The sequence below is a fragment of the Adiantum capillus-veneris genome, chromosome 17, assembly GCF_014529385.1.
Source record: "Adiantum capillus-veneris isolate H3 chromosome 17, ASM1452938v2, whole genome shotgun sequence".
NCBI lineage: Eukaryota > Viridiplantae > Streptophyta > Polypodiopsida > Polypodiales > Pteridaceae > Adiantum > Adiantum capillus-veneris.
In genome coordinates, this window is record NC_140947.1 from 82,172,564 (window position 1) to 82,196,322 (window position 23,759).

At 42.0% G+C, this 23,759-nt stretch overlaps 1 protein-coding gene across 4 annotated transcripts in view; it reads left to right on the forward strand.

Moving 5' to 3' along the window:
* LOC147437573 (exocyst complex component EXO84A-like) overlaps positions 1–16,751 on the forward strand; it is a 97,630-nt gene extending 80,879 nt beyond the window's left edge. For 3 of the 4 annotated variants that reach the window (XM_086487096.1, XM_086487092.1, XM_086487093.1), the window contains 3 exons: positions 11,676–11,864; positions 11,955–12,091; positions 16,424–16,751. In XM_086487096.1, the coding sequence (XP_086343222.1) occupies positions 11,676–11,864; positions 11,955–12,091; positions 16,424–16,508 (411 nt within the window). In that variant the 3' untranslated portion in view covers positions 16,509–16,751. The remainder of the gene's footprint in view (positions 1–11,675; positions 11,865–11,954; positions 12,092–16,423) is intronic. The other variant, XM_086487094.1, reaches the window with a different exon arrangement.
* Positions 16,752–23,759: the final 7,008 nt, after the last annotated feature.

A 23,759-nucleotide genomic window follows, 5' to 3' on the forward strand; every position in this document is an offset into this window, starting at 1 on the left:
TAGCAAAGTTGAGATCATGTCATTGACAAAATGACTACCCCTATCACTGGTGATCTCCAAGGGACAGCCAAATCTGCATAAAATATTTTCATATAAAAATTTGGCCACTGTATTGCTAGTGCAATCTACTGTCGCTAGTACCTCTGCCCACTTTGTTGCATAGTCTGTAGCCACTAGCAGATATTTGCGATTACCTGGTTGAGCCGAGGGATATATTGGTCCCACAAAGTCCAAACCCCATCTCTCAAAAGGTAGCCACGCCATCGAGACCTGCAGAGGACGGTTGGATTGCTTACTCGGCTTCGGCCCACATCGCTGGCACACATCACAAACCTTAGAATATGCTATTGCATCCTTAAAAATGTAGGGCCACCACAGACCACTCTGTAGAATCTTCTGGGCAGTGATGTGACGAGGATAATGGCCACCAGTGGGACCAATGTGGGCATCCTCCAAAATATGCTCCACCTCATGAGGCCAGACACAACACTTCAGCACACCATCTGGTCCCGATTTATAGAGCTGGCTCCCAATCAAAGTGAGAGGCCTGGACTTCAACAACAATCTCCTCTTCTGCAGTGGAGATGCATTCTCTGGGTACAGCCCAGTAGATAGAAAATGTAAGACCTCGCCGTACCATTCCGGTGTTGTATCTATCTTAAAAAGACTGCTATCGGGAAAGTCGTCCGCAATTCCGGTAGCTTCTTCACCTGTGTGAATGCGAGAGAGGTGGTCAACCATTACATGTTGCTTACCAGGACGGAGTACCACTTCAAAATCAAACTCTTGGAATAGGAGGAGCCACCGCCATACTCGACCTGCGACCTGTGGCTTATTAAGCAGATAGCGCAAGGCATGGTGATCAGTAATAATTGTGAAGTGGACCCCTAGCAAATAGTGCCGAAATTTGTGTAGAGCATATACTATAGCCAAACCTTCCCTCTCTGTGGTGCTATAGTTGCGCTCTGCTTTGGTGAGTAGGCGACTTGCATAATGTACAGGGCGATCCAAGTTGAACTCTTTGCTAGGTTGAGTCAGCATAGCACCCACAGCCAGCAGACTCGCATGAGTATGCACATGAAAAGGTAGGGCCCAATCCGGGGCAACTAGAATGGGCACTTCAGTGAGGCGTTTTTTGAGGTATGCAAATGCTTCATCCTCTGGTGTAGACCACTGGAAGGGAATAGCAGCACTGGTAAGCCGGGTCAATGGTTGAGCCACTTGTGCATACATACGTATAAACCTGCGATGATAGCCGGTGTGACCCACAAAGCTCTGAATACCTTTGGATTTATGGGAGGAGGTAACTTCAAGATGGCCACTATCTTCTCTGGGCCAGGTGCTAAACCTTGAGCAGACACCACATGGCCCAACAGTGTGCCCTCGGTGACCAAGAAATGACTCTTGTTCGGATTGAGCTTCAAACGTGCCTCTCTGCACCTGAGGAAGACTGCAGAGAGCTGAGCAAGATGCTCCTTTAGATTTTCTACTGGGGTTGAACATTGAGCACCCGAGAAGGTGGAAAAATCGTCCATGAATATGCGAAGGTGATCAGTAAGCAGAGGACAAAAGATGAGATATACTATGCGATTGAAAGAAGGCGGTGCATTTTTAAGCCCAAAGACATTCTAGTATAGATGAAAATACCCTAGGGAGTTATAAAAACTGTTTTGACTTGGTCGTCAGGATGTATTCCTAACTGATTGTAGCCATTGAACCCATCCATAAAACTATACAGTACATGGCCAGCGACATCTTCAAGGACTCTCTCAGTGAAAGGGGTTGGAAATCCATCTGGTATTGTGACCTTATTCAGAGCCCGGTAGTCGACGCAAACTCGAATTTTGTTGGACTGCTTCTTTGGGGCAATAACCATAGGGGACAACTATTCTGAGTGCTCTACTGGTACAATAATACCTGCTTCTTGCATTTTCTCCAACTCGATTTTGACTGCTTCTGCATATTTGGGATTGAGTTTGTAAGCCCTTCCTTTGACTGGCTTAGCCCCCTCAACCAGAGGAATTGTGTGGACTCCTAGCTCTGCTGGAATACCCTCCAAATCGTGGTAAGACCACACAAACACATCCTTGAAAGAGTGCATGAAAGAGATTACCTGGTCGAGTATAGCGGGATGATCCCATAACCAAGCGGCTAACAAGATGGGCTGATGGTTGTCAGGGCCGCCTAGGTTAACCTCTCTGACTGGGTCAGGCAGTGCAGTGGGCGAGGCTGCGTCAAGGATAGAAGACTGTGCCGCCTCTGTGAGCTTCTGGACATTATGAGCTGGCGTTTGATCAATGTTGAAATCAGCATACTCTTCCTGCAACCATCCTGATGGAAGCTCTGCGAATGGTAAGTCCTCAGATACCTGAAAGTGCTCCGGCATGGGTGGAGATTCAGATGGAATGGAGGTTAAGGAGGGAAGTGGGGTGTTGGCCAACTCTTGCAAGGGAGACTTTTTCCCCCTTCTATGGTGGGTTATAGGCTCACCCAGGCCGATGGTTTCAATCAATGGACCCTCTGAAGGATGGTCATCAGAGACTGGCCCACATGGTTCTGGCGCACTTGGTTGACTGGGATTACTGGCTTCAAGTGTAGGATCAGGGGAAGAGGGTGAATCTGTTGTCAAGGGTTGAAGAGAGACTACATAGCATGGCATCGAAGATGTAGCTTCTAACCACTGCAGTAGGTCTTCATCGGACCCATCAGGAGGGACCGGCTGCTCCAAGTCAGGGTTGGACTCTACTGACAAAGAGCTATGTTGAAAGACTGGATCCATGCCACCTTTGAGACGAATTTGTTGCATTGGAGAGCCAGGGGTATGTATCCACATGGCGTCGTTTCCCCAGTCATGAAGTGCTTTCGTATGTCGCAACCATGGCCTACCAATCAGCAAGGGATAACCTCCCTCTACCTGGGGAAGATGAACTACCACAAAATCTAAGTCAAAAGTGAAATCTTGTACCTTCAGAGGTACCTTGTCGACTATGCCCACTGGGTAGACTGTTCTCTGATCAGCCAATGTAACAGTGAAAGGAGCAGGTCGGGTAGGCTGTAGACCTAAGGCCCTCATAGTGAATTCGGGCATCAAATTCATTCCAGATCCACCATCAACGATGACGCCGGATAGCTGCTGTCCAAGAATAGATACAGTGAGGCGAGGACTTTTATAATCGGTGAGTGGAGCAGTTGGATAGGAAATCAAGTAAGACTTTGAGGGCTGTACAGGGAGGTGCCCGCCACTAGGCCCAGCCCCCGGGTACAGAGACTGAATGACTGACAGGGTGTCACTTCTAAGTGTCGCGTCAAGCTTTAGCATGTCGTATAGTGACACCTGCTGAAAAGTATTTTTCAAGATGGCTTCTGCTGTGGGCTTGGCGCCTTCGAACTGGGCTCCTTTTGGAACCTTAATTTGTTCCAAGTCAGCCATTGCTTCTAAGAAGGCTCCATCAATGTCAGATAACAAGGAAGTTGGTTTGCTCTGAGCAATTGGGAAGGACTTGTCCTTTGGGTCAGGTAGACCAGATTGAGGAAGTGGAGACTGGCGAGGTGGACCTGTGGGTAGACTGAGACCAAGAGCTGCTCTTTGTGCCCGAGTAAGGACACCAGCAGGCTCCTCCACTTGCAGAGGCTTAACCACATGAGTAGCAGGTGAAGGTTGAGGCACGGTGTTCACAGTAATCAAATTTATCTTCGGAAAGGTGAATTCGAGCTGGTTCTGAGTCGAGCCTGAAGACGTGGATGCCCTTTGCTTGGGACAATCCTTACTGTAGTGATCCTTCGAATCAGGGCAATGACGACAAGGTGGGGACCCCTCGGGTAAAGGACACTTGCTCTGATAATGCCCATATTCTCCACATCTGTAGCAGAGTATGGGCTGATTGGAAGGACGAAACAGGGGACGAGGTGGTTGCTGCATGGAGTTGGAGGCTGAGGTGTAGAAACTTTGGGGAAGTGAGGGAGTACTGGCATGATAAAAGCTGTGGGGTGCAAAGTTGTTGTGCATACCTTGCTGCATAGGGGGTTTTGATGGCCGTAGGGTGAGACCATGTTGGATGCAGGCGCTAGCCCTTGTTGGAGAGAAGGACCAAGATTTTGTTGTATTTATTGCAATCCCTTGAGGTAGTAACAATCCTTATCCTCATGTCCAGATTTTTCACAGAAGTGGCAGTAAACCCGAAGGGGGCATTCCTGTGGGGGGTGCCCTGGAGAGCGGCATGAGCTACACCAAACCATAGCCTTAGTCTCTTGCTGACACTTGAGCTCTTCTAACTCGCGCTTAATCTGTTCCAATGCCTCATTATGTGTAGGCTTCTCTTGTCTAAGAGAGAAGGACCTCTCCTCTTGAAGAGCTCGTTGTAGCTTTAGGGCTTCCAGTTCCTTGCGTAAAGAAGTTAAAGGATCAGTAGGACTACCTTCAGAGAACACAAAGGGAGTATCTATTTGAGGAGAGTTGTTGAAGAGCTTCCTAGCCCCCTCTATTCTAGTAGCAGCTGCGATGAACTCGTCGAGAGTGGCGTTGGGTCGGAGACTCTCTCGGAGTTTTTGTTGAGAAGTTTTGGGAAGCGCCTTCTCCACCCACTTTTTAACCATGAATTCACCGGGTTGTTGGGGAAGCTTGGCCACCAGTGACTTAGTTTTAGTCATAAGCTCCGCAAAAGTCTCCTCAGGCTTGAGCACCATGTTGGCCAACTTATCCAACACCTTCTCCTGGTAGTCACCCGGCCTGAAGGCTGCACAGAATTGCTGTCTTAAGGCTGCCCAAGTTGCAAAATGGTTCTCTGCAAATTTGCTGTACCATTTATCTGCTAGGCCATCCAAGGTGGATGGAAATAGTACCAAGTAAGCATCTTCTTTGTTCAGCCCACTTCCCCTACAGAGAGATACAAATCTTCTTGCATGGTCGTCAGCATCTTCTGAAGAAAGCCCTTTGAAGGTAGGGAACTTGATGTTCACCTTGGCCAAAACACTAGCTAGTGGCTCCATGATTCTTTGCTGAGTCTGTTGCACAATAGCTTGCTGTAGCAGAATAAGAGAGAGCTTTTCTGGAGAAGGTGATCGCGAAGATGGGGAACCTGATGACGAAGGAATGGGTGAGAGCTTTTCTGGAGAAGGTGATCGGGAAGATGGGGAACCTGATGAAGGAATGGGTGATGTGATATGTGGAGGTATAGGTGAGGAGGTTGAAGGGTTTCTACAAGGTGTCAAAGGTCGTCTTCTGTGATAGTACTTCAGAGGGCTCAGTAGTGGGCTTTGACGCTCAACTGACCTCCTTGTATGTGTCATGCAGTGACCACCAGTTCAACCAAGTTTGGGCAAGAAACTTGTGAGAGGTCTAGACTCCACCAAACCAACCAAGTAAATGACTAGACTTGGCTGGACCAAGGACGAGACCAGGGACGAGGAGGACTAGACTAGGGTCGAGGAGGTCTAGACCAGGGACGAGGAGGACTAGACCAGGGTCGAGGAGGTCTAGACCAGGGACGAGGATAAGTTGGACCAGGGCGAGAAAGGACTAGACCAAGGACTAATGGACCAGGTGAGAGGGGAACATTGCAAAGCAAGGTCGGCGAAGAAGGCAGGCGAAGCTAGATCAACCTAACCAACTTCAAGATTTGCACCTCACAGAGTGAGATTTCAGTTGAGGTCCCACCGTGATCGCCAAAATGAGAGCACTTGTAGCGCGGATAATGTGTCGTGCTCTCTATAGTGTGGGTGCCCCTCAGTGCAATGTGCGTGACAATCTCACTCAACAAATGGAAACTCTCTCAAACAAATGAAACACCGAAACAATGGATAACAACAGAGACACAGCAGTGGACCAGAACATATGGACTTGACTAGCTCACGGAACCATGTACAGACTCAGGCGTGGCAGCACACTCAGCTCCAGCCCAGGACTCACAGGTACAAATGGGATGTCGAGGCTCAGATGTGCAGGGATGGTGAAGCAGTGCTCTGTGTAAGACTCTCTCTAGACGACTAAGTGCAAGATAAGATAGAACTGCCCAAAACGACTACTGATATGTACAACCATAAGAGCCACCAACTGCCCATAAATGTCCAGCCAGCTAAGTCTATCTCCAAACTGAGTGGTGGTGGTGACCTGGCCATGATGTCCACCAGACCACCATAGGTACCCTGCCACGTGGCACTCCCAGCCCAAAGGGTCCGTCCAGTGTGAACCAGACCAACTGTAGCTAACTGTCCAACTACCTGTCCTGTGAAGTGACACTGTAGCAGGCTACAAACGGAAAGAGCACCAGGTATGCGTCTTCTCTGTTGAGGCCACGACCTCTGCAAAGAGAGACAAACCTCCGAGCATGGTCGTCTGCATCTTCTGTGGAGAGACCTTTAAAGGTAGGGAACTTGATGTTCACCTTTGCCAGAACACTTGTGAGCTCCTCCATGGCCTCTTGCTCCTGAGTCTGTTGCTCACTAGCTTGCTGTAACAAAATGGGGGAGAGCCTTACCGGAGAAGGTGACCTGGAGGATGTAGAACCGGTCGAAGGAATGGAGGTAGCCGTATGAGTAGGTATGGGTGATGGGGTTAATATGCTTCTACTGGGCACCAAGGGTTGACGCCATCCGTGGTAGTACTTCAGAGGACTCAGTAGTGCACTTTGAAGCTCCAATGACCTTGTATGTGTCATGCAGTAACCGCCAATCCCACCAAGCTTTGGGCAAGAAGACCTTCACTTGGGCAAGACAACCTTCACTTGGCTGAACATTGGTCTAGATTCTACTAGACCAGGATGAGTGACTAGACCACCTGGCCTGGACCAGGACGAGGAAGGACTAGACCAGGGACGAGAAGGACTAGACCAGGGACGAGGACTAGGTGGACCAGGGCGAGAGAGGACTAGACCAACAAGGCGAGAGACTAGACCAGCTAGATTAAGCTGTCAAGGGTGAAACTGGACCAAACCAACAGGCTGCACAGGCGAAGCGAAGAAACCAGCCACTCAAGAGAGTGAGACTTCAGTTGAGGTCCCACCGTGATCGCCAAAATGAGAGCACCTGTAGCGCGGATAATGTGTTGTGCTCTCTACAGTGTGGGTGCCCCTCAGTGCAATGTGCATGACAATCTCACTCAAACAAATGGAAACTCTCTCAAACAAAATGAAACACAGAAACAATGGATAACAACAGAGACACAACAGTGGACCAGAACATGTGGACTCGACTAGCTCAAAGAACCATGTACAGACTCTGGCGTGGCAGCACACTCAGCTCCAGCCCAGAACTCACAGGTACAAGTGGGGTGTCGAGGCTCAGATGTGCAAGGATGGTGAAGCAGTGCTCTGTGTAAGACCCGCTACCTTGACGATGCTGGACCAAAGGTGAAGAAGATGATAATCCCGATGACTAACCGCTACTACTCATATGTAGCTCCATAAAGGGCCACCAACGGCTCATAAATGTCAGCCATGTGGTGACCTGGCCACGATGTCCACTAGACCACTGTCGGTACCCTACCACGTGTCACTTCCAGCCCAGAGGGTCCGTCCAGTGTGAAACAGTCTAGACCAACTGTACTAACTGTCGAACTGTCTACCTGTGAAGTGACACTGTAGCCCTGCTACAATGACCTTGGTTTTACCAAGGTTGACAGACAATCCACTATCCCTTGCAAAACTATGTAATGCGTCCAAATGTCTCTGCATACCCTCTGGTGAGTCTGATATCAACACGATATCCTCAGCATACAATAAAAGAGGGATCCATGTCCTTGCAAGCTGAGCACCTCTATCTCCTCCTCTGTCAATATAATCAGAGACCTCATCAACATACATACCAAAGAAAGTAGAGGATAATGGGCGTCCCTGTTTCACTCCGATATTGGAGTGAACTATGTCAGAAGAAGATTGTTTTAACGTAGTAGGAAACTATCCCAAGAGACCTCAAAGATCTATCCGACGAGGAGAGTTGAACTCAAGACATGTTATTGAAGAGGGAAATGGCATAACCAATCTACCACGCTTTTGGGTAATAGAAAGGTTATACCGTGTTCCTCTTTTTATTAGCGCACACGCGCGCACACACACCTGAGAAGAAGATTGTTTTAACGTTGTAGGAAACTATCCCAAGAGACCTTAAAGATCTATCCGACGAGGAGAGTTGAACTCAAGACTTGTTATTCAAGAGGGAAATGGCATAACCAAGAGAGAAATGAAATGAAATGTTATATTAACGTCTTCAAAAGGCCAAAGTGACCTATGAGACCAGGAAGTTACAATGCGGTGTATCTGATATCAAGTCAGATTAACAAAATAAATTAAACTAAACTAAACTAGACTAGGGATAACAAGATATAAATACTGCGGAATCCTAAACTAAGCGGATAGGTGTGAAAGGCGAGAGGTGTGAAACGTGTGAACTAAGCTATACAATGTGTAGACAATTTGGGAGGGAAGTAGAGATCTATCTGCATAGAGATCCATCTTCATCTGCACTCTGGACAACGAAAAAGTATGGCTCGAATCCTTTGCTGTAGCCTCCTTCGAAACTGTGTAGCTCCTCTTCTCCATCGGGGTCGTCTAGATCTCCCTAGCTCAAATGCACGGTCTATGAGAATGCCAGTAGTGCGGGTAGACCTCTCCACTGTTGGTTGCTCCTCTGTCTGTTCTTCTGGGTGTTCAGTATCTAGTGTAAAGAAATCTGTGATCTGTCTCTGGGGTTGTCTCTCTTCAGCTCTCCTCAGTAAAGTTTCTCTATGCTTGTGTAGCTCAAGTAGATATAGCCCAAGACATCTCTGATCCTCATAACTCATGACCCTAGATAGTGGCCCGAAACCTTCTCTGAATAGACAATGAAAACGGCCTCGTATCTCATAATACACTGTGCAATGACATATGTAATGTACCTCTGTCTCTGGCTCTAGATGGCATAAGCGGCATATCCTGCTATCTGCTGGTGTCCCTCTGAATCTGCTAGTCTCAATCTCGAGCTGATGTGAGGACGTGCGTATGTGGCCAATGGCACATCGGACACCATGAGAAAGATGCCTGTCCATATAACTAGGTCGAATCACAAACCCATCCCCTGTGAGGTGGAGAAAATGCTCTCTATAGAAAGCCGTCTTTGTGCCCAACTCCTGTATCGGCTCTATCCATGTCTTCCTTGTGTCCAACTGAATCAGATCCTGACGAATGAGTCTATTAATCTCTACCCGCGTCAAAGACCTCAAGGGTGCCTGGAGAGAGAGAGAGAGAGAGAGAGAGAGAGAGAGAGAGAGAGAGAGAGAGAGAGAGAGAGAGAGATTATGACTATGGCATCATGCCACATGTAACATGCCCCAAGGCTCCCAAATGCCCACTCTCCCAAGGCGGAAACGTTTGAAAATGCGACCGTTGGCAGCTGGTCAAATCGGGTCAAATTGACTAACGGCTTGAATTTTGAAAAATACGCCCGAACAAGTACCAAACGCAACGTATGGAATGTACCGTACGGTACGGATGCTGCTGTACGACGTACGAGGATAACCCTGTGCCCGACATCGGGCGTTGTTTTACAAAGTATTGCATCGATTGCTGAAGAGCTTCGTCAATGTCGGCCTCTGTAAATAGTCGTACTGGTGTCTCCCGTGTCGTGCTAGAATAGTCCCGATCCTCTGATGGAGCCTCCGTCGATGTCTTGGTTGCCCTCGTAGACGTGGGCATCTAGGTCGCCCGAGCTCAATGGCTCGTGCTAGAATAGTCCTGATCCTCTGATGGAGCCTCGGTTGATGTCGTGGTCGCCCTCGTAGACGTGGGCATCTAGCTTGCTCGAGCTCAATGGCTCTGTCAACTCATATACCTTTGGTATGGTTGGGCTTTGTAGTCTGCTGTGAAGCATGCTCGTCTAGTTGTCGAGTCTCTGCTCTAAAGAGGTCGTTGATCTCCCTCTGTCAATGTCTCCTACTGCTTGATCTCCTCAAGAGACTCTCGTTGTGTCTGCGCAGCTCTAGCAAAAACTAGCCGAGGTATCTCTGATCCTGATATCTCATGACTCCAGCCAACGGTCCAAAGCCCTCTCTGAATAGACAATGAAAGCAGACTCGTATCTCATAGTATACCGGACAATGGCAAATGTGATGTAACTCTGTCTCTGATTCTATATGACACAACTGGCATATCCTGGCCTCTGCTGGTACTCTCCTAAATCTGCCAATCTCAATCTCTAGCTTATGCGATGATGTGTGCATCTGACCAATAGCACATCGCATCCCATAGGATAAATGAGTGTCCATATAGGCCGGTCTGATCACATATCCATCCTCTGTTAGTTGGAGAAGCTCTCTACAGAAAGCCATCTTCGTACCCAACTCCTTGTGCTCTTGGTATCAAGCTCAGAGAGAGAGAGAGAGAGAGAGAGAGAGAGAGAGAGAGAGAGATTTATTGAATCAAATCAAAGAAAAGTAGGTAGCTTGGCCTACTTAAAGACATGTACCCTTTGAGCCATCTACACACATTCAAGACATGCATGTTGTTCGTATAGCATGTAGCCATGGTAGAGCTTGGTCGCTGCTAACGACATGTCCATCTACCATCAAAGGAACCCACCATAGCAGCAATCCACGGATACGCTTGATGTGATCTCTTATGCCCGATTGGGAATCAAAAAGAAAAGCATTGCGCATAGACCATATATGTGTTAAGGCCCAGCCATCAATAAATCAAACATTACGAGGAAAAAAAAAAAAGATATTGAGAGAGATCTTTTTACATCTATTAGAGGCCGAAGTCGGCCTATGAGACAAATCAAATATACATGTGTGTGTCCTCCATCTATCAGGAAAGAAAGAAAAATCTTTTTATGTCTATCAAAGGGTGAAGCTGGCTTACGAGACAAATCAAATATACATGTGCGTGTCCTCCATCTATCAGGAAGGACAAAAGTACATAGTAACAAAATGTGGTCCTATGGTAGGGGGGAGAGGGGGCGATTCATGGGAGGCTAGAATACAAGTTACATGGTTTATGAGAGAAAGGGAGAATGCTCAACTCTTGCAAACACCCACTTAACCATGGAAGACCGAATACGGAAAGATTGGAGGCTGAGATTTATCTCTCTTCTCTCTAGTCAAAATCAAAACGACTGAAAATGCTCACAAAGATGATTGAATCAAGAAGTGAGATGGATGGACCGAAAAGTAGTGCCCGTGCATGGCCGTGAAATGTGACCCTAGTATGCCAGCAAGGTCAATCATTTAGATGAACCATTGGTTGAGTGACAATTCAAGTATAGCATCACTCAAAGCCTGATGCCTTAATCTATCCTGTAAAGAAGACTTAATACTGCTAGTGTCACACATGAACAATGCCATGGCAAATGCTAGGTGCCTATATAACAGCCTTCCAGACCCCGCCCTAAACACATTGTGTGTATTGGCTAACGATGGCCTCTCTTTCTGAAGCACATGCTAAAGAGCTAGCGCTTTGTACTTCAGTAGGAATTGCAGTAATACGAACAAAATCAAAAGTTATGAAGTGCTGAGATATCAGTTTGAATGCAAACTTAGGAACGCCTCGAAAGCTCAGGCAGTGATGTAGCTGGAGGATCTTGTTTTACACACATAAAAGTTGGAGACCCTGTTATGCTTTGAATTTTCAATATGAAAATTTGAAGACTTCAGTGTCTCCTCATGACCTTCATCTTCTTTGGTTTATTCACACATTGATTGCATGTTCCAGGAACTTTATGTTAGTCTAACTAGAATCTCAGAATGTGTGAAAAAAGCAATAACTGGGTGGAAGAAGGTGGTGTCCATACCCCTGCTGAATATTCTGAAAGGAGTGTTATTGTGGCTGAAGAACTTGGAGAGCTTTTGGACTGGCATTGAGGCCTGCAAAGCTTGTTTAGAACCAAAAGGTTGTGTGCAAGTAAGTGGTTTGATTTGCAACCAATGAATATGGCATAGTTATATGGGCTTTATTCATCACCTAACATAGTTTCACTTTGTTATATGCCAGATGGTCTTTGATCTTCATTTTGTTGTACAATTTGCGTCAGATGGCGAATATTGTCCTAAACCTATTCGGAGTATTATTTCTGATTTGATCTGCTCAGTCCAAGATATTTATGCTCAGCATGACTATGATCCCCAGAGGTATTCTTTCTTTGCATGGAAATTGTAAATTTTTCTTTTCCTGAATTACAAAACCTTCGACATCATTTATTACTTTTTGGCTGGCATTCTGTGTGAGTTGAGGCTGACAAGCAAAAAAAGAAGGGGACTCTGAACCTTTCCCTTCTTCCCAAAGCCCTGCTCTCCCATTCTCATCCCTTTCTACGATTACAACCAAACCCCCCCCCCCCCCCCCCCCCCCCCCCAAACAAAAAAAGAAAAAAGAAAAAACAGGGCTCCATCCAAAAGGGAAAAGAAAACTTCCCCACCCCCTCCTTGTGTGTAAATGCATGTGGAACATGCTCTAAGTTGGAGTATGTGGGTGTGATTGGATGAGTGTTAGTGTCCTAGAGCATGTGGGTGGCAGTCGAGGAAGAGAGAGAAAGAAAGAAAGAAAGAAAAAAATATTTTTAACGTCTATGTGAGGCCGAAGTCGGCCTATGAGACGAATCAGGTATACATTTGTGTATGTCTTCCATCTATCGGAAAGACAAAACAATCCAAACTGGCATAAAATAAAGAGAAAACCTTGGTGTATGATGGGATCTAGGGGGGGGATGCAGCTCTAGTATTGGGGATTTGTGCATGTCTATATGTCACGGTAGTACAACCATGTAGATGAATCAAGCTAGCTAGCTCCATCCTGTGCTAATAGGGGGGTGTAGAATGTGGTACATGGGAGGATCGGGAGCAAGGCTTGCTTGGATGAATGAAGCTAGGTGAGCCATCATCTAGGCTCGTCTCTCCTCAACAACTTGATGCTCTCGGGTTTGGATCTCCTCCATCTGTCTGTGGTGGAGTCGTGGGGCTCGGCATCCGGTAACACGCGGACGTCATCCTGGCTCATCTCAACCTGTTGGAGAGTCACTCCCCTTGGTGGATCTAGGAGTGGAGGAGATGTGGTCCTCTGGAAACAATTTATAAGCTGTGACTGTCTCCCCCCCACTTTCTGTATGTGGCTGCAGAAGTGTATCTCTATGCCTCTGTAGCTGTAATAGGTAGCGCCCCAATTGTCTCTGATCTCGAGGGTGCATGATTTGGAGGAGGGTAGGCTGCCTTCTGAATAATGACTCGTATCTGCCTCTAATATCGTCATAAGCTCTGCATCTACAAACAAAATGCTCCTCACTCTCCATCTCCTCTCTGCATACTCGACAGACTCTCTCCTCTTTGGGAATATCATGAGCTCGCCCGCCTAGCTGATGGCTAGGCACAAGTGATTGGGGAGGGAGGCAACACAAGGCGCATGTGATTCAAAAACCTCTGAGAGCCAAGGTTTTACCCAAACTCTGTCGTGTGCAAGGGAACCTATGAGGGCCACAAAATTCACACAGAGATAGCTTGTCTCACGACTATTGCAGGAGGTCTTAGTGGGAGAGAGACGGGTGTAGGGACAGGGGCATGCACGCATGGAGGCGAGGTGATGAGGGAAGGAGCTCGAATAGAAAGGGAATCTTAAAAGGTAACGAATTTGATTTTGTAGGAGCCATTAGTTGCAAAGATTATCTATTATACATGTATAATCACAAATGGTTTTTAAATTATGAAAGGCCCCACTTAAATAATATGAAAGATGCACATTGCACATCAATAAAATAAAATGAGAAAGAAGTAAAGTAAAAACAATAAAATTAAAAATTAAAACAAAAATATTTTAGTGCTTAAAAAAAATTAAATAAATTAATAAACATAAAATAGAATAAAACAAATTAGTGAAAGAAGTCTTTATGAAATCCTTACATCAAAAGGCTCTTTATCAAGACTTCACATTATTGGATCAAACTCCTATGAATACTTTAGGAAATAGTATTTAAAAGACCATGATTCCTTTTCATTCAAGACTTTTCGAGCCTCTTGGGACACTTGTCATGCAAACAAAATTGAACGACCTTTGCCCATAGTGCACTAAGGCCTTTAGCAGGCCAAAAAATAGAGCACCCACATCATGAGGTAATTTCGTTGGAAAGAATCAAAGGCAATGTTGAGCAAGAATTTTTTTTTCAAGTTGTAAAATCGTAAGGGAGAAAACTCTCCATTTTTTAAAATAGAAGGTTTTCCCACAAAGTTAAACGACCTTACTCTCTCTTTATCGCCCTCGCCCACTCTCTCTTCCTCGCTCGAGAGTCCGAGGGCATCTGTGTGTGTGTGTGTACGCGCACACGCGCGACCCGCGTTGCCCTCTTTCTCTCACGCTTGGGCGAACGGGGTTGGCTTGGGCAGGGATGGGCTGTCTCTTGACTCGGTTGGTTGCTGCAGGATGTTGACGTACACCTCGATGAACCCTCCACTTTTGAGTGCTATTGCAACTATTATTAAACCTATCGTTTGTTTGGGAGTTTATTAGTGTGGAAGAAACGATAGATCAAGCCCAACAAACAAACAATCTTGTCTATATGTTTACTAACTAGATTGGGCTTTCCGATGAGCAAATGCGACAAAATAGAAGGGGAGTAATATATTAATGAGAAAATTACCAAAATACTCCTCTAATTTGTGGAAATTCCCAAAATACCCCTCAAATTCCAAAATTCCCAAAGTACCCCTAACATCTTGTCATAAATTCCCAAAATGTCTTTCAATTTTTTTAAACTTCCCAAAATACCCCGTTGTGAGAGTAAACTTCTCCAAAATAAATTTTTTTGTAGCTTTGCATAAGATGACTAATAGTCTATCATACAAGATGCTAAAACTAGAATTTGAGTTGGTTATGTAGGCTTTTGAGATGAATTGCTTCATTATTTTTAGACATGTTTGCCTTTTTTTGTGAGATAATTTGTGACAAATAACATGCTAAGCACTCGAAAACGAATCTCAATATTAAGAAAGGAATAAAGATTAGAAAATCTTGAACAATCCAACCAAAATAGATACAAGGGTATTTTGGAAATTTCCATAAATTAGAGGGGTATTTTGGTAATTTTTCCTATATTAATCTAATACAACATGCTAGACTTGAAAAAACATCAATTTAAGTTTGACATCATGATTCATCGTTTCTTAGGTGGTCAAAATTGACATAGCAAGCTTGCATTAGCTTACAAATACCCCTGTGACCTTTCTCCACCAAAAATTAGTCTCTAAACCACTCAAACAATAGGTTTCAACGTTAGAGAGTGTGACTTCAACCAATGCAAATCACACGAAGAAAACAGTTAAATTGAAGAGCAAAAGTAGGCGATTACCACTATGTACTCGTATTTGCGAACAAGCACAATGGATGCGACAAGTCATGAAGGAGTTCTAGACAGAAGCTCTTTAGTACATAGTATTATTCATGTTGTTTAGCTTAAACAACGACCTCTAAAAACGAGTTATAAGACTCTTTTATACATACGGGCTTCTAAAACGACCTAAGGTCATGCAGGCTCAATAACAAGTCATTTAGCTATAATTTTTTCACCTAGGCTCATCATCTATGAATCTATTACTCTTATTGGATCCAAGTAACATTGATGTTTGTCAATAGCTTCAATTACCCCAATCTTCTCGTCTTTGCATCTTTGCTCCAATCCGCTTCTCTTCATGTCGTGAAAGTGTTGCTGATACGGAGTTACCTTCGTGACCCGTAATATTATATTGCACACAAGTTTCTACCTTCTCTTACCCTCATGTATCTCAATTTATGCTGTCAAAGTGTAGCGTAAAGACAACAAGAATCCCACAAAACCTTTTCACAGTGTGTGTGCAACATACAAAGATGCAATGGAGCTACTTGCCCAAAAGATAAAGGCCATGTGACAGCTATGCAAGATGAGTTGTACAACATGTTGGATTAGACTCTTTATGGGTTCTCTCAAGCTCAAAGTTGATGCACGAAATTCAAAAAATTGGATGGCTGCTATACAAGATGAATATGATGCACTTGGGAAGAATAATACTTGATCTTATGTGACTTGCCTCCTGGCAAGAAGGCCATTGGTACAAAGTGGGTTAGTAAGTTGAAGCGTAAGCCAAATGGTAGTATTGATTGCTACAAGGCAAGGATTGTTGCAAATGGTCATGCTTGGCAAAAGCGCATTGATTATGCAAAAACTTTTGCTCCTACTTGTGGTATCACTATTGTTCGCTTCATTTGTGCATTGGCAGCTTAGCTTTTTTTCCTTGGTAATTTTTGTTCCAACTCTTTTCACTTATTCGGATTGGAGTCAATGCAATTTCATTGTCAAGATTATTTCAACTCAAAATCACTTAATTGTAGCAAACTCTATACAATAATTCTTTTTCAACATTGTTGGGGTTTTGCATTGAATCTTTTTTGCATAAAAGTAGTAGAAAGGTTTATTGAGAACTAATCATGCATGTTGTGCAATGTAGCTTCATGCCCCTTGATGAGTGGTTTGTGAGAGAGGCTCGAATGGCGTTACAAGATGTTATCCACCAAAGGTTTCAACAAAATTGAGTATGAGGGTGCTTCAAGTATTTTATGTTAATGCCCTAGGTCTTTGTAATTGGAAGTTAGCCAACCAAAGTATCAATCACTTTCAATTGAAGTCAGTTAATGTTGAAGTTTTGCGCATTTTTTATTGCTTGCAACAAATGCCAAACCCAAAAAAAATGCTATCAAAATACTCAGTTTTGAGTTTTTTTTTGTTGAATTTAATACACTTTACAAGTAGCATAAAACTATTATGAAAATATGCAATCAAATGAAAAGAGAATTAAGGTCCTCACTCCTCTTTTTCATCGGTTCTTTTGTGCCTTCTACCTAGTAAGCTTGACACATAAATAAGCTAATTATTCAAAGTATTGTATATTGACAATAATAATGCATAGAACATAGCTTGTGCCGAAGCAAACACATGGATACGAATGTTATTTTGTTCAATTAGTTCGCTAATATTGGTCATTTGCTAGATGTTTAAGATGGCATCTAAGATAGTGTTAAAGACCATACAATTTGAACCACTTATGCATACTTTTCCTTGGCATAGGTGGGGCCAACAACAACATTTTAGATTCACAGATGTACTCTTGAAAAAATAATTTACTTTATTAGACAGTTCCCTTCACCCAATGACTCACATTTAAGTATCACACCTAGCATCTAAGGAATGTGAATTTTTATGAGGAAGAGAGAGAAATGAGATATGAAAATGTAATATGAATCTGATTAACTTCCATATAGGAGAAGAATCATAGCTATGCCAATAGAAAAAATCAACATTTTCCAATTGAAACTAATTATACCCCATTTGTTTATAACAAAAACAAAATACGATGTACAAGTATCATCTATAGAGTAATCATTACCCTATTTTAAATCAAAATAAGAGGCAAGTGCTCCAAAAACATTTAAATCCTTGTATTGTTTTAAGATCGAGATCAGTTAGGACATGGATTTGTTCATTCATCTCTCTTGCAATGTGTAATAGCTCATTTTGGACCAACCTATAATAATGTTGCGTATCTTTTATGCAAGAAATAAAATCAAAGCAAAAGCATCTCGCTCATATAACTTTGAATATAAATTATCATTTACCTAAAATATGCCAAACAACATTCCAAGAAAAAGAAAAACTATGCCCTCAAATCTTTTTAAGAAAAGATAGGGTTCCTATTGATTTAGTTAAAAGGGTTGCTTATGTCAAAGTGGTGCACGATAACATCTCCTTTCTTCCAAGAAGATATGTGCTCATCGCTTGGAAGATTATATTCACATTAATCTTCCAAGCGATGTGATTATTACATCGCTTGGAAGATTAATGTTGCATTATAACGTGTGATATTTTTTCATTTTGCTTCCATGAATCTTACCATTTCTCTACATACCTTGACCCCTTTCATTGTGTGCCATAGCAACATATTGATCAATGACAAAATGTACAAAGGGACAAACACACCCTCACTTCATCCAGACTTCTAGGTTTGTTTTTTTGCTCTTGATCACTATGCTTATATTCTAGGATGGATTGCACAATTGACTACAAGGCATGTCACATCTTCCGTCTCTTATAATTTTTTGAGAGACAAGGCCAAATCTCCACCATACTTTTGTATGGCACTTACATAGTTCATCAACTATTTGTTATTCATTGTATTTAGTATGCTTCTTGAAGAGTATAACTAGTTCTATAGCTATTTTTGGTAGCTTGTTGAAACAATAACCTTTGCAATGTAAACCTTGTCAAGATAATATTTGCTCTACCTTGAATTGTGTATTCTCCACTCATAGTCTTGAATCCTTGCTTATTTAATTTTACTAGAAAAATTAGAAACTAAATTTAATAACAAAAATATGTTTAGCAAAGTAATCGAAGGATAATTACAATCTTGGTGTATCCAAGGAATATGTGTGTGTGTGTGTGTGTGTGTGTGTGTGTGTGTGTGTGTGTGTGTGTGTGTGTGTGTGTGAGAGAGAGAGAGAGAGAGAGAGAGAGAGAGAGAGAGAGAGAGCACCCTAGCCATAGGGTCCAAACAAGTGGTATACTAAGCTACTTCTTGAATGGATATCATATTGTCCAATCCAATTCATCTTAGTAGCAATAGTTCAATAGCCTAGGCTAGATCTTACTCATTCCCAGTTGTTATAGGCTATCAATCTCAAGATCGTTTGATCTTGTGAAACAATTATTGCAAAATTTGTTAATTACTCGATTTGCTTTAGTAGATGCCCAAAAGTACATCCAATGAAGAGTATATATATATATAACAAGATAAGGGTCCTATAATGGTATTAAGTGTCAATAGTGGAAGTCTACTACTCTTCTTTTAGTAAATTCAATAAGAAGGACATAAAGCTTGTCCCTTTTTCATGCAACCATGTAAAATACTCATACCCCTATACATACTAATAACTGGTTTTTAGTTTAGCTATCATGAAAGAAGAAGTACCAAAATCCTAAACCTATTCCTAATCAAATTGAATGCGTGTGTACGTATATAGTTTTAGTAAGATTATGTGGCATATGTAAATTGGTGATGAACTTTTTTATGTTTTCTTAATTGTAAGTGTGTTATTAATAAGTGTGAGTTTGCATAAAAAAGTTTTTTTATTATCCCTATTCATTTTAATTCGCTTACATTTATGCTACCATTGTAAATATTGATAATGGTAAAATAAGGGTGGTACTATTTTCCCATGGAAAAATATGACACGAGGGAATCTATTTAAAGGATATATCCACTCTCAACAAAAAATAAGGAGACTTCAAGGATTAAGGATATGAGGTGTTTTCTTTGCATTTGCTTTCTTAGGATGGGAAGACTTTTGATAGTTTTTTTGGCTCAAAATAAGAAATTGCAAGATGACATAGTCTCTCTCTCTCTCTCTCTCTCTCTCTCTCTCTCTCTAGATTGTGACTCAAGAAAATTAGGTGATACTTTTATATTTGTCAAATTGTGAGTGTGGTGTTTGGGTATGGTGTTGTTGCTAGAGGTTTGCGTATTGTGTTTTGTATTAGGACTCAAGCCCTATGACTAGCACAAAAGCCTTGAGAGGTGCTTAAAGGTCACTCCTATTGTCACTTACTCTAGATCGTTGCAGGTTTTTGTGCTCTCATTAAGGAGGGCTTTCAAGATAAAAATGTGTGTACTCCTTGCATATAGTAAGGTCATGATTGTGTTGTGTCTATACATGTATGTTTTTATTGCATGATTGCTTTGTCTTTATCATGGCCATTTAGGGTGCTTTGTCTTTAGCATGACCAATTAGGGTGCATGCTTTAAGAAATTTTGTATGAAACTTTTGTTCAAAAAACAAAGGAAAGAATCCATGTCATTGTGAGCACTAAGTTATAATTTTAATGTGTTATTTGTAGAATTTTTGGTCTTCGTAAGTAAGCTAGCAGAGATAAACACATTTGTAAATCCTTTTATCTACTTTTTATTAGTTATGACTTTAGTTTGGATGTGTCTAAAGACTTGTAAACTATTCTTGATTTGGGTATTGTCAAGCAAGTCCATTTAATCACTTGGGACATTGTGACATATGGGGATTAACAGAATGCTCTAGAGATTGTTATATATAGATTGAGCTTTGAGGAGTTCCAACCCTTCTTGATTATCAATAGGGTGCCTTTTAATTTTTGACTTAAGAAATTGTGGCCTTAATGGATCTTGTGTAGCCCAAGAAAAGAATTTAGAGTGGTGTTTTCTTGCCTCCTCGTTTGTTGGTGATTCGTTGTGAATCTACTGTTAATCCTTGTTGTCATCATTTTCCATTGGGAAGAGCCAACGCTAAATGTTTGGATACCCTTTTTTCTTTGAAATTCTAATGAAAATATTGAATTATTTCTAGAAAACTAGTGCATGTCATTGCATATTAATCATCAAGTACAGACCAAGATAGATTGGGTATGTTTGAGGTGGTACTTAAAAAAGATGCATGCACTTGGTTTGAGGTGGTATTTGAAAAAGATGGATGATGTTAGAGGTAACTTTCCAACAAGTAGTGCAAAGATTCTCAACTCAATTTTGTCCCATAAGCACTTAAATATTGTGGCAATAAATTGTAATTTTGAAATAAAAGACTTGATGATTATTATGCATAGAAACAATAATTTTTGCATTTATGAAATCTTTGGTTAAGGAGTCTCCTTAGCCTAGGGACTTCTATTGAGCTTTGAAAAAGAGAAAGCTTCATCATTTGATTATTTCTAGTGCTAAAGGCTAAGATGGTGGTGGGTGAACGGCAAACTTTTACTAAATTAGGGCAAAGGGCTACTCAAAAGTTTCGTAAAATAAAGTGCGTACAAGATTGTGGATGTAATTATCTAGACAACCCAACAAGAGATTCAAAACAAAGGTCTAATCATCAAGAACTCTCAAAAGTCACGACGAAGGTAATTGAGAGGCTCAATGAATTAGTTAACAATTTGACTAGTTATTTTGTATAAGGTGTAGGACCAAGAGGACCACCTCAACACTGAATGGAAAGAAAGGGTAAACCTAGGCTGGTACTAGAGAGATCCAAGTGGGGAAAGTTGGGACGGCATGAATAATTCTCCTTGTCCAAGAGGTGAGCCGAGAAGGCCAAACCTAAACTATTTTGTGAAGATGAACGCGGATCATCCTCCACGACAACCACTTTTAGTGCAATGAAAAAACACGGTACTAGTGGTTGAATTGAGGCCACCACCACTACCAACAATGGAGGAGAGACCATTACACCTAAATTTGACCCTAGCTTGCATGTAATAGAAGTAGTCAATGCATCTCAAAGGAATGGGGCCATCATAGAGACAATGGGATAAAACAATATCGCATTAAAGAAAAGGTGCATGAAAATCAAACAGAGGGTACGAAGAAGGGTAAGGAGGAAGGAGCCAAAGTAAAGAAGAGAATGTGGATCAATCTCCAAAACTTTTCACTTGGTCATGGAATGGAACTATACAACCCCTAGGGGATTCACTTATACTTATGGGGATGTCACCTACATATAACCATATAGACCCCACTCCTTACTTCAAAATACTATAACAACCATATACCTCCTTTACTATGATGTTTGTATAGTTGACTTCATCCCTATGTGATATAAATACGGGTTTTGAATCTCTATCAACAGTTGTAGGCATTGTGTCATTTTTTAAAAATTTGCCAAAGTTTCCTCTGCATGTTGACACTACTTTTAAAAGCTTGTCAAATAAAATGCCTCCTACTTAATAGGATTCTCACAAGGGATTCAAGGCTTTCAAAATCAAAAGAACAACTTAAGCCACTATATGGAGAAAAAGTAAATTTATAAGAATTGGACTTTTTAATGTATAAAATTGTAATGCTTTATGTCACTTGTTTTGTTTAAGAAAGTATAAAAGAATAAAATGGACTAAAATGTTGATACATCATTTCATTTCACACACTTGAATATCTCAATCTCCAAGAGACAATGTTTACATGCCATCGAAAAAACTATGGCTTATACCACACAAGACAAAGCTTTTCACTCTCCCTAAATTTGAAATTCTGCATACATTGATCACAACAATGTCATGAACACTAGAAAGCCATCAATAAATCATGAAAAGAGTGCCATGGATCTTCAAAGCCCTCCAATTCTTGTATTACCTTACCAGAAGCCATGAAAAGAAACTAAGCTTCTTGCTAAAAATAGTTATTTGAAAAAGAAATAATGTCAAATTCCTTTATCTCATTGGTCTATTTCATCTTTATTAGTATTAAAAACATGTTAGGATAAATTAGTGGTGCAAAAGTATAATATTTTTTACATAGTCATTTGCAGTCTTGTAATCATCAACATCTCAGACATGTAAGTTACTACCTGAGTTCAAATGAATGGGTTTTTTAATTACCAAAATTTTAAAATTAAGGTCGTTTTATTACCTTAAGCATGTAAGTAAAGGGGTTTTTTAATACCATTTGAACGCACGTTATATGAAGAGTTTCTTAAAGGTGCACCGTCGAGATCATATGCTACATTACCACTTCCAAGGTACATATAGATTGTCGATAAGATTGTGTCTGTATCTCTTTGTTCCCTTTGATTTTTGATACCATGCCAAATGGATTTTCACATTAAGATGATGATCAAGAAGATAAATTGGACCTCTTACCTCTTTTAGCACAACCCAACTTTTTCTCGTTGCATTTTGTCACACCATGACTCATATTGCCAAGTTTCCTTTCCTTCGGCACCTATAAATCTTCTTTAAAGAGGAGCTTTAAAAAAAACAACACAATCTAAGTGTACTCCAAGACATCTGCCCGCTTGAAATTTTTTTCTTATATCAATTGAGAAGTAGATCCCACTTTTCCCTTGTTAATCTTTCCTTGGACAATGTAGGGTTGCTATGAAGAATATTTTTACACCTTGGGATCTGAACACTAAAGGTCCAAGGGTTTCTAACTCTAATGTGTTCACACACTGAATAGGAGCACGGATGGACCAAGGGCTAATTGGAAGTTGGCAATATTATATTCAAACTACGGTTTACGAGCATAACTCAGTAAATTTGGTTTTTGAAGGGTGTTTTATCGAACAACCTTTCTATTGACGGACCAAAAAAAATCTATCCCTCTTAGTTAAAGGGTATTTTTGGCTTAGCCTTAGAAGTGAAAGTTGCTTCATCAATCAACCCTTCTTATGCAAGGTTGATGGTTGTTTTGAAGGTTGAAATGCATTAAATCCTATCATTGATGGGAACAATGGGCTGCTCCACACACACGTTCTTATCTATGGCATACATGCATACATTTTGAGTGTTAATACCTCATAGTGAGAGCTTGCTAAGGTGAGAGGTAGATGCGATTTGGGGGGGAGATGGGGAAAAGTGTGTCAACACAGGTGAGGTGTATTCACCCAAGGATGAGGAGTCTACATTTGAATTAAAAGTTGGCAACTGCTCCCTAGTTTTGGAATCTTAGCTTAACTCGTCGAGCAATAACACAAGCATTGACAGCCTGGGTTCAATGCCTTAGAGAGAGTTGATTTTTACTTCAAAGGCTGTGGGGCATTAATTCCCTGAGGACTTAGTTAGCCAAAGTTTAAGTTAAAGGTGGCTAGGTGGTCATCGATAAAATTTAAATTTAAGGGAAAGAGCACTCCTTGAAACTCTTCAAGGTGGACTCACCATTTGTCAACACATGGTAATCGGCTTGCATTTCCATTATACTCTAAAGTTAGACGAGAAAATAATTATGAGATAGAGGACTTATATTGAGAAAATAAGAATCATTCATTGAAAGCTGCAAA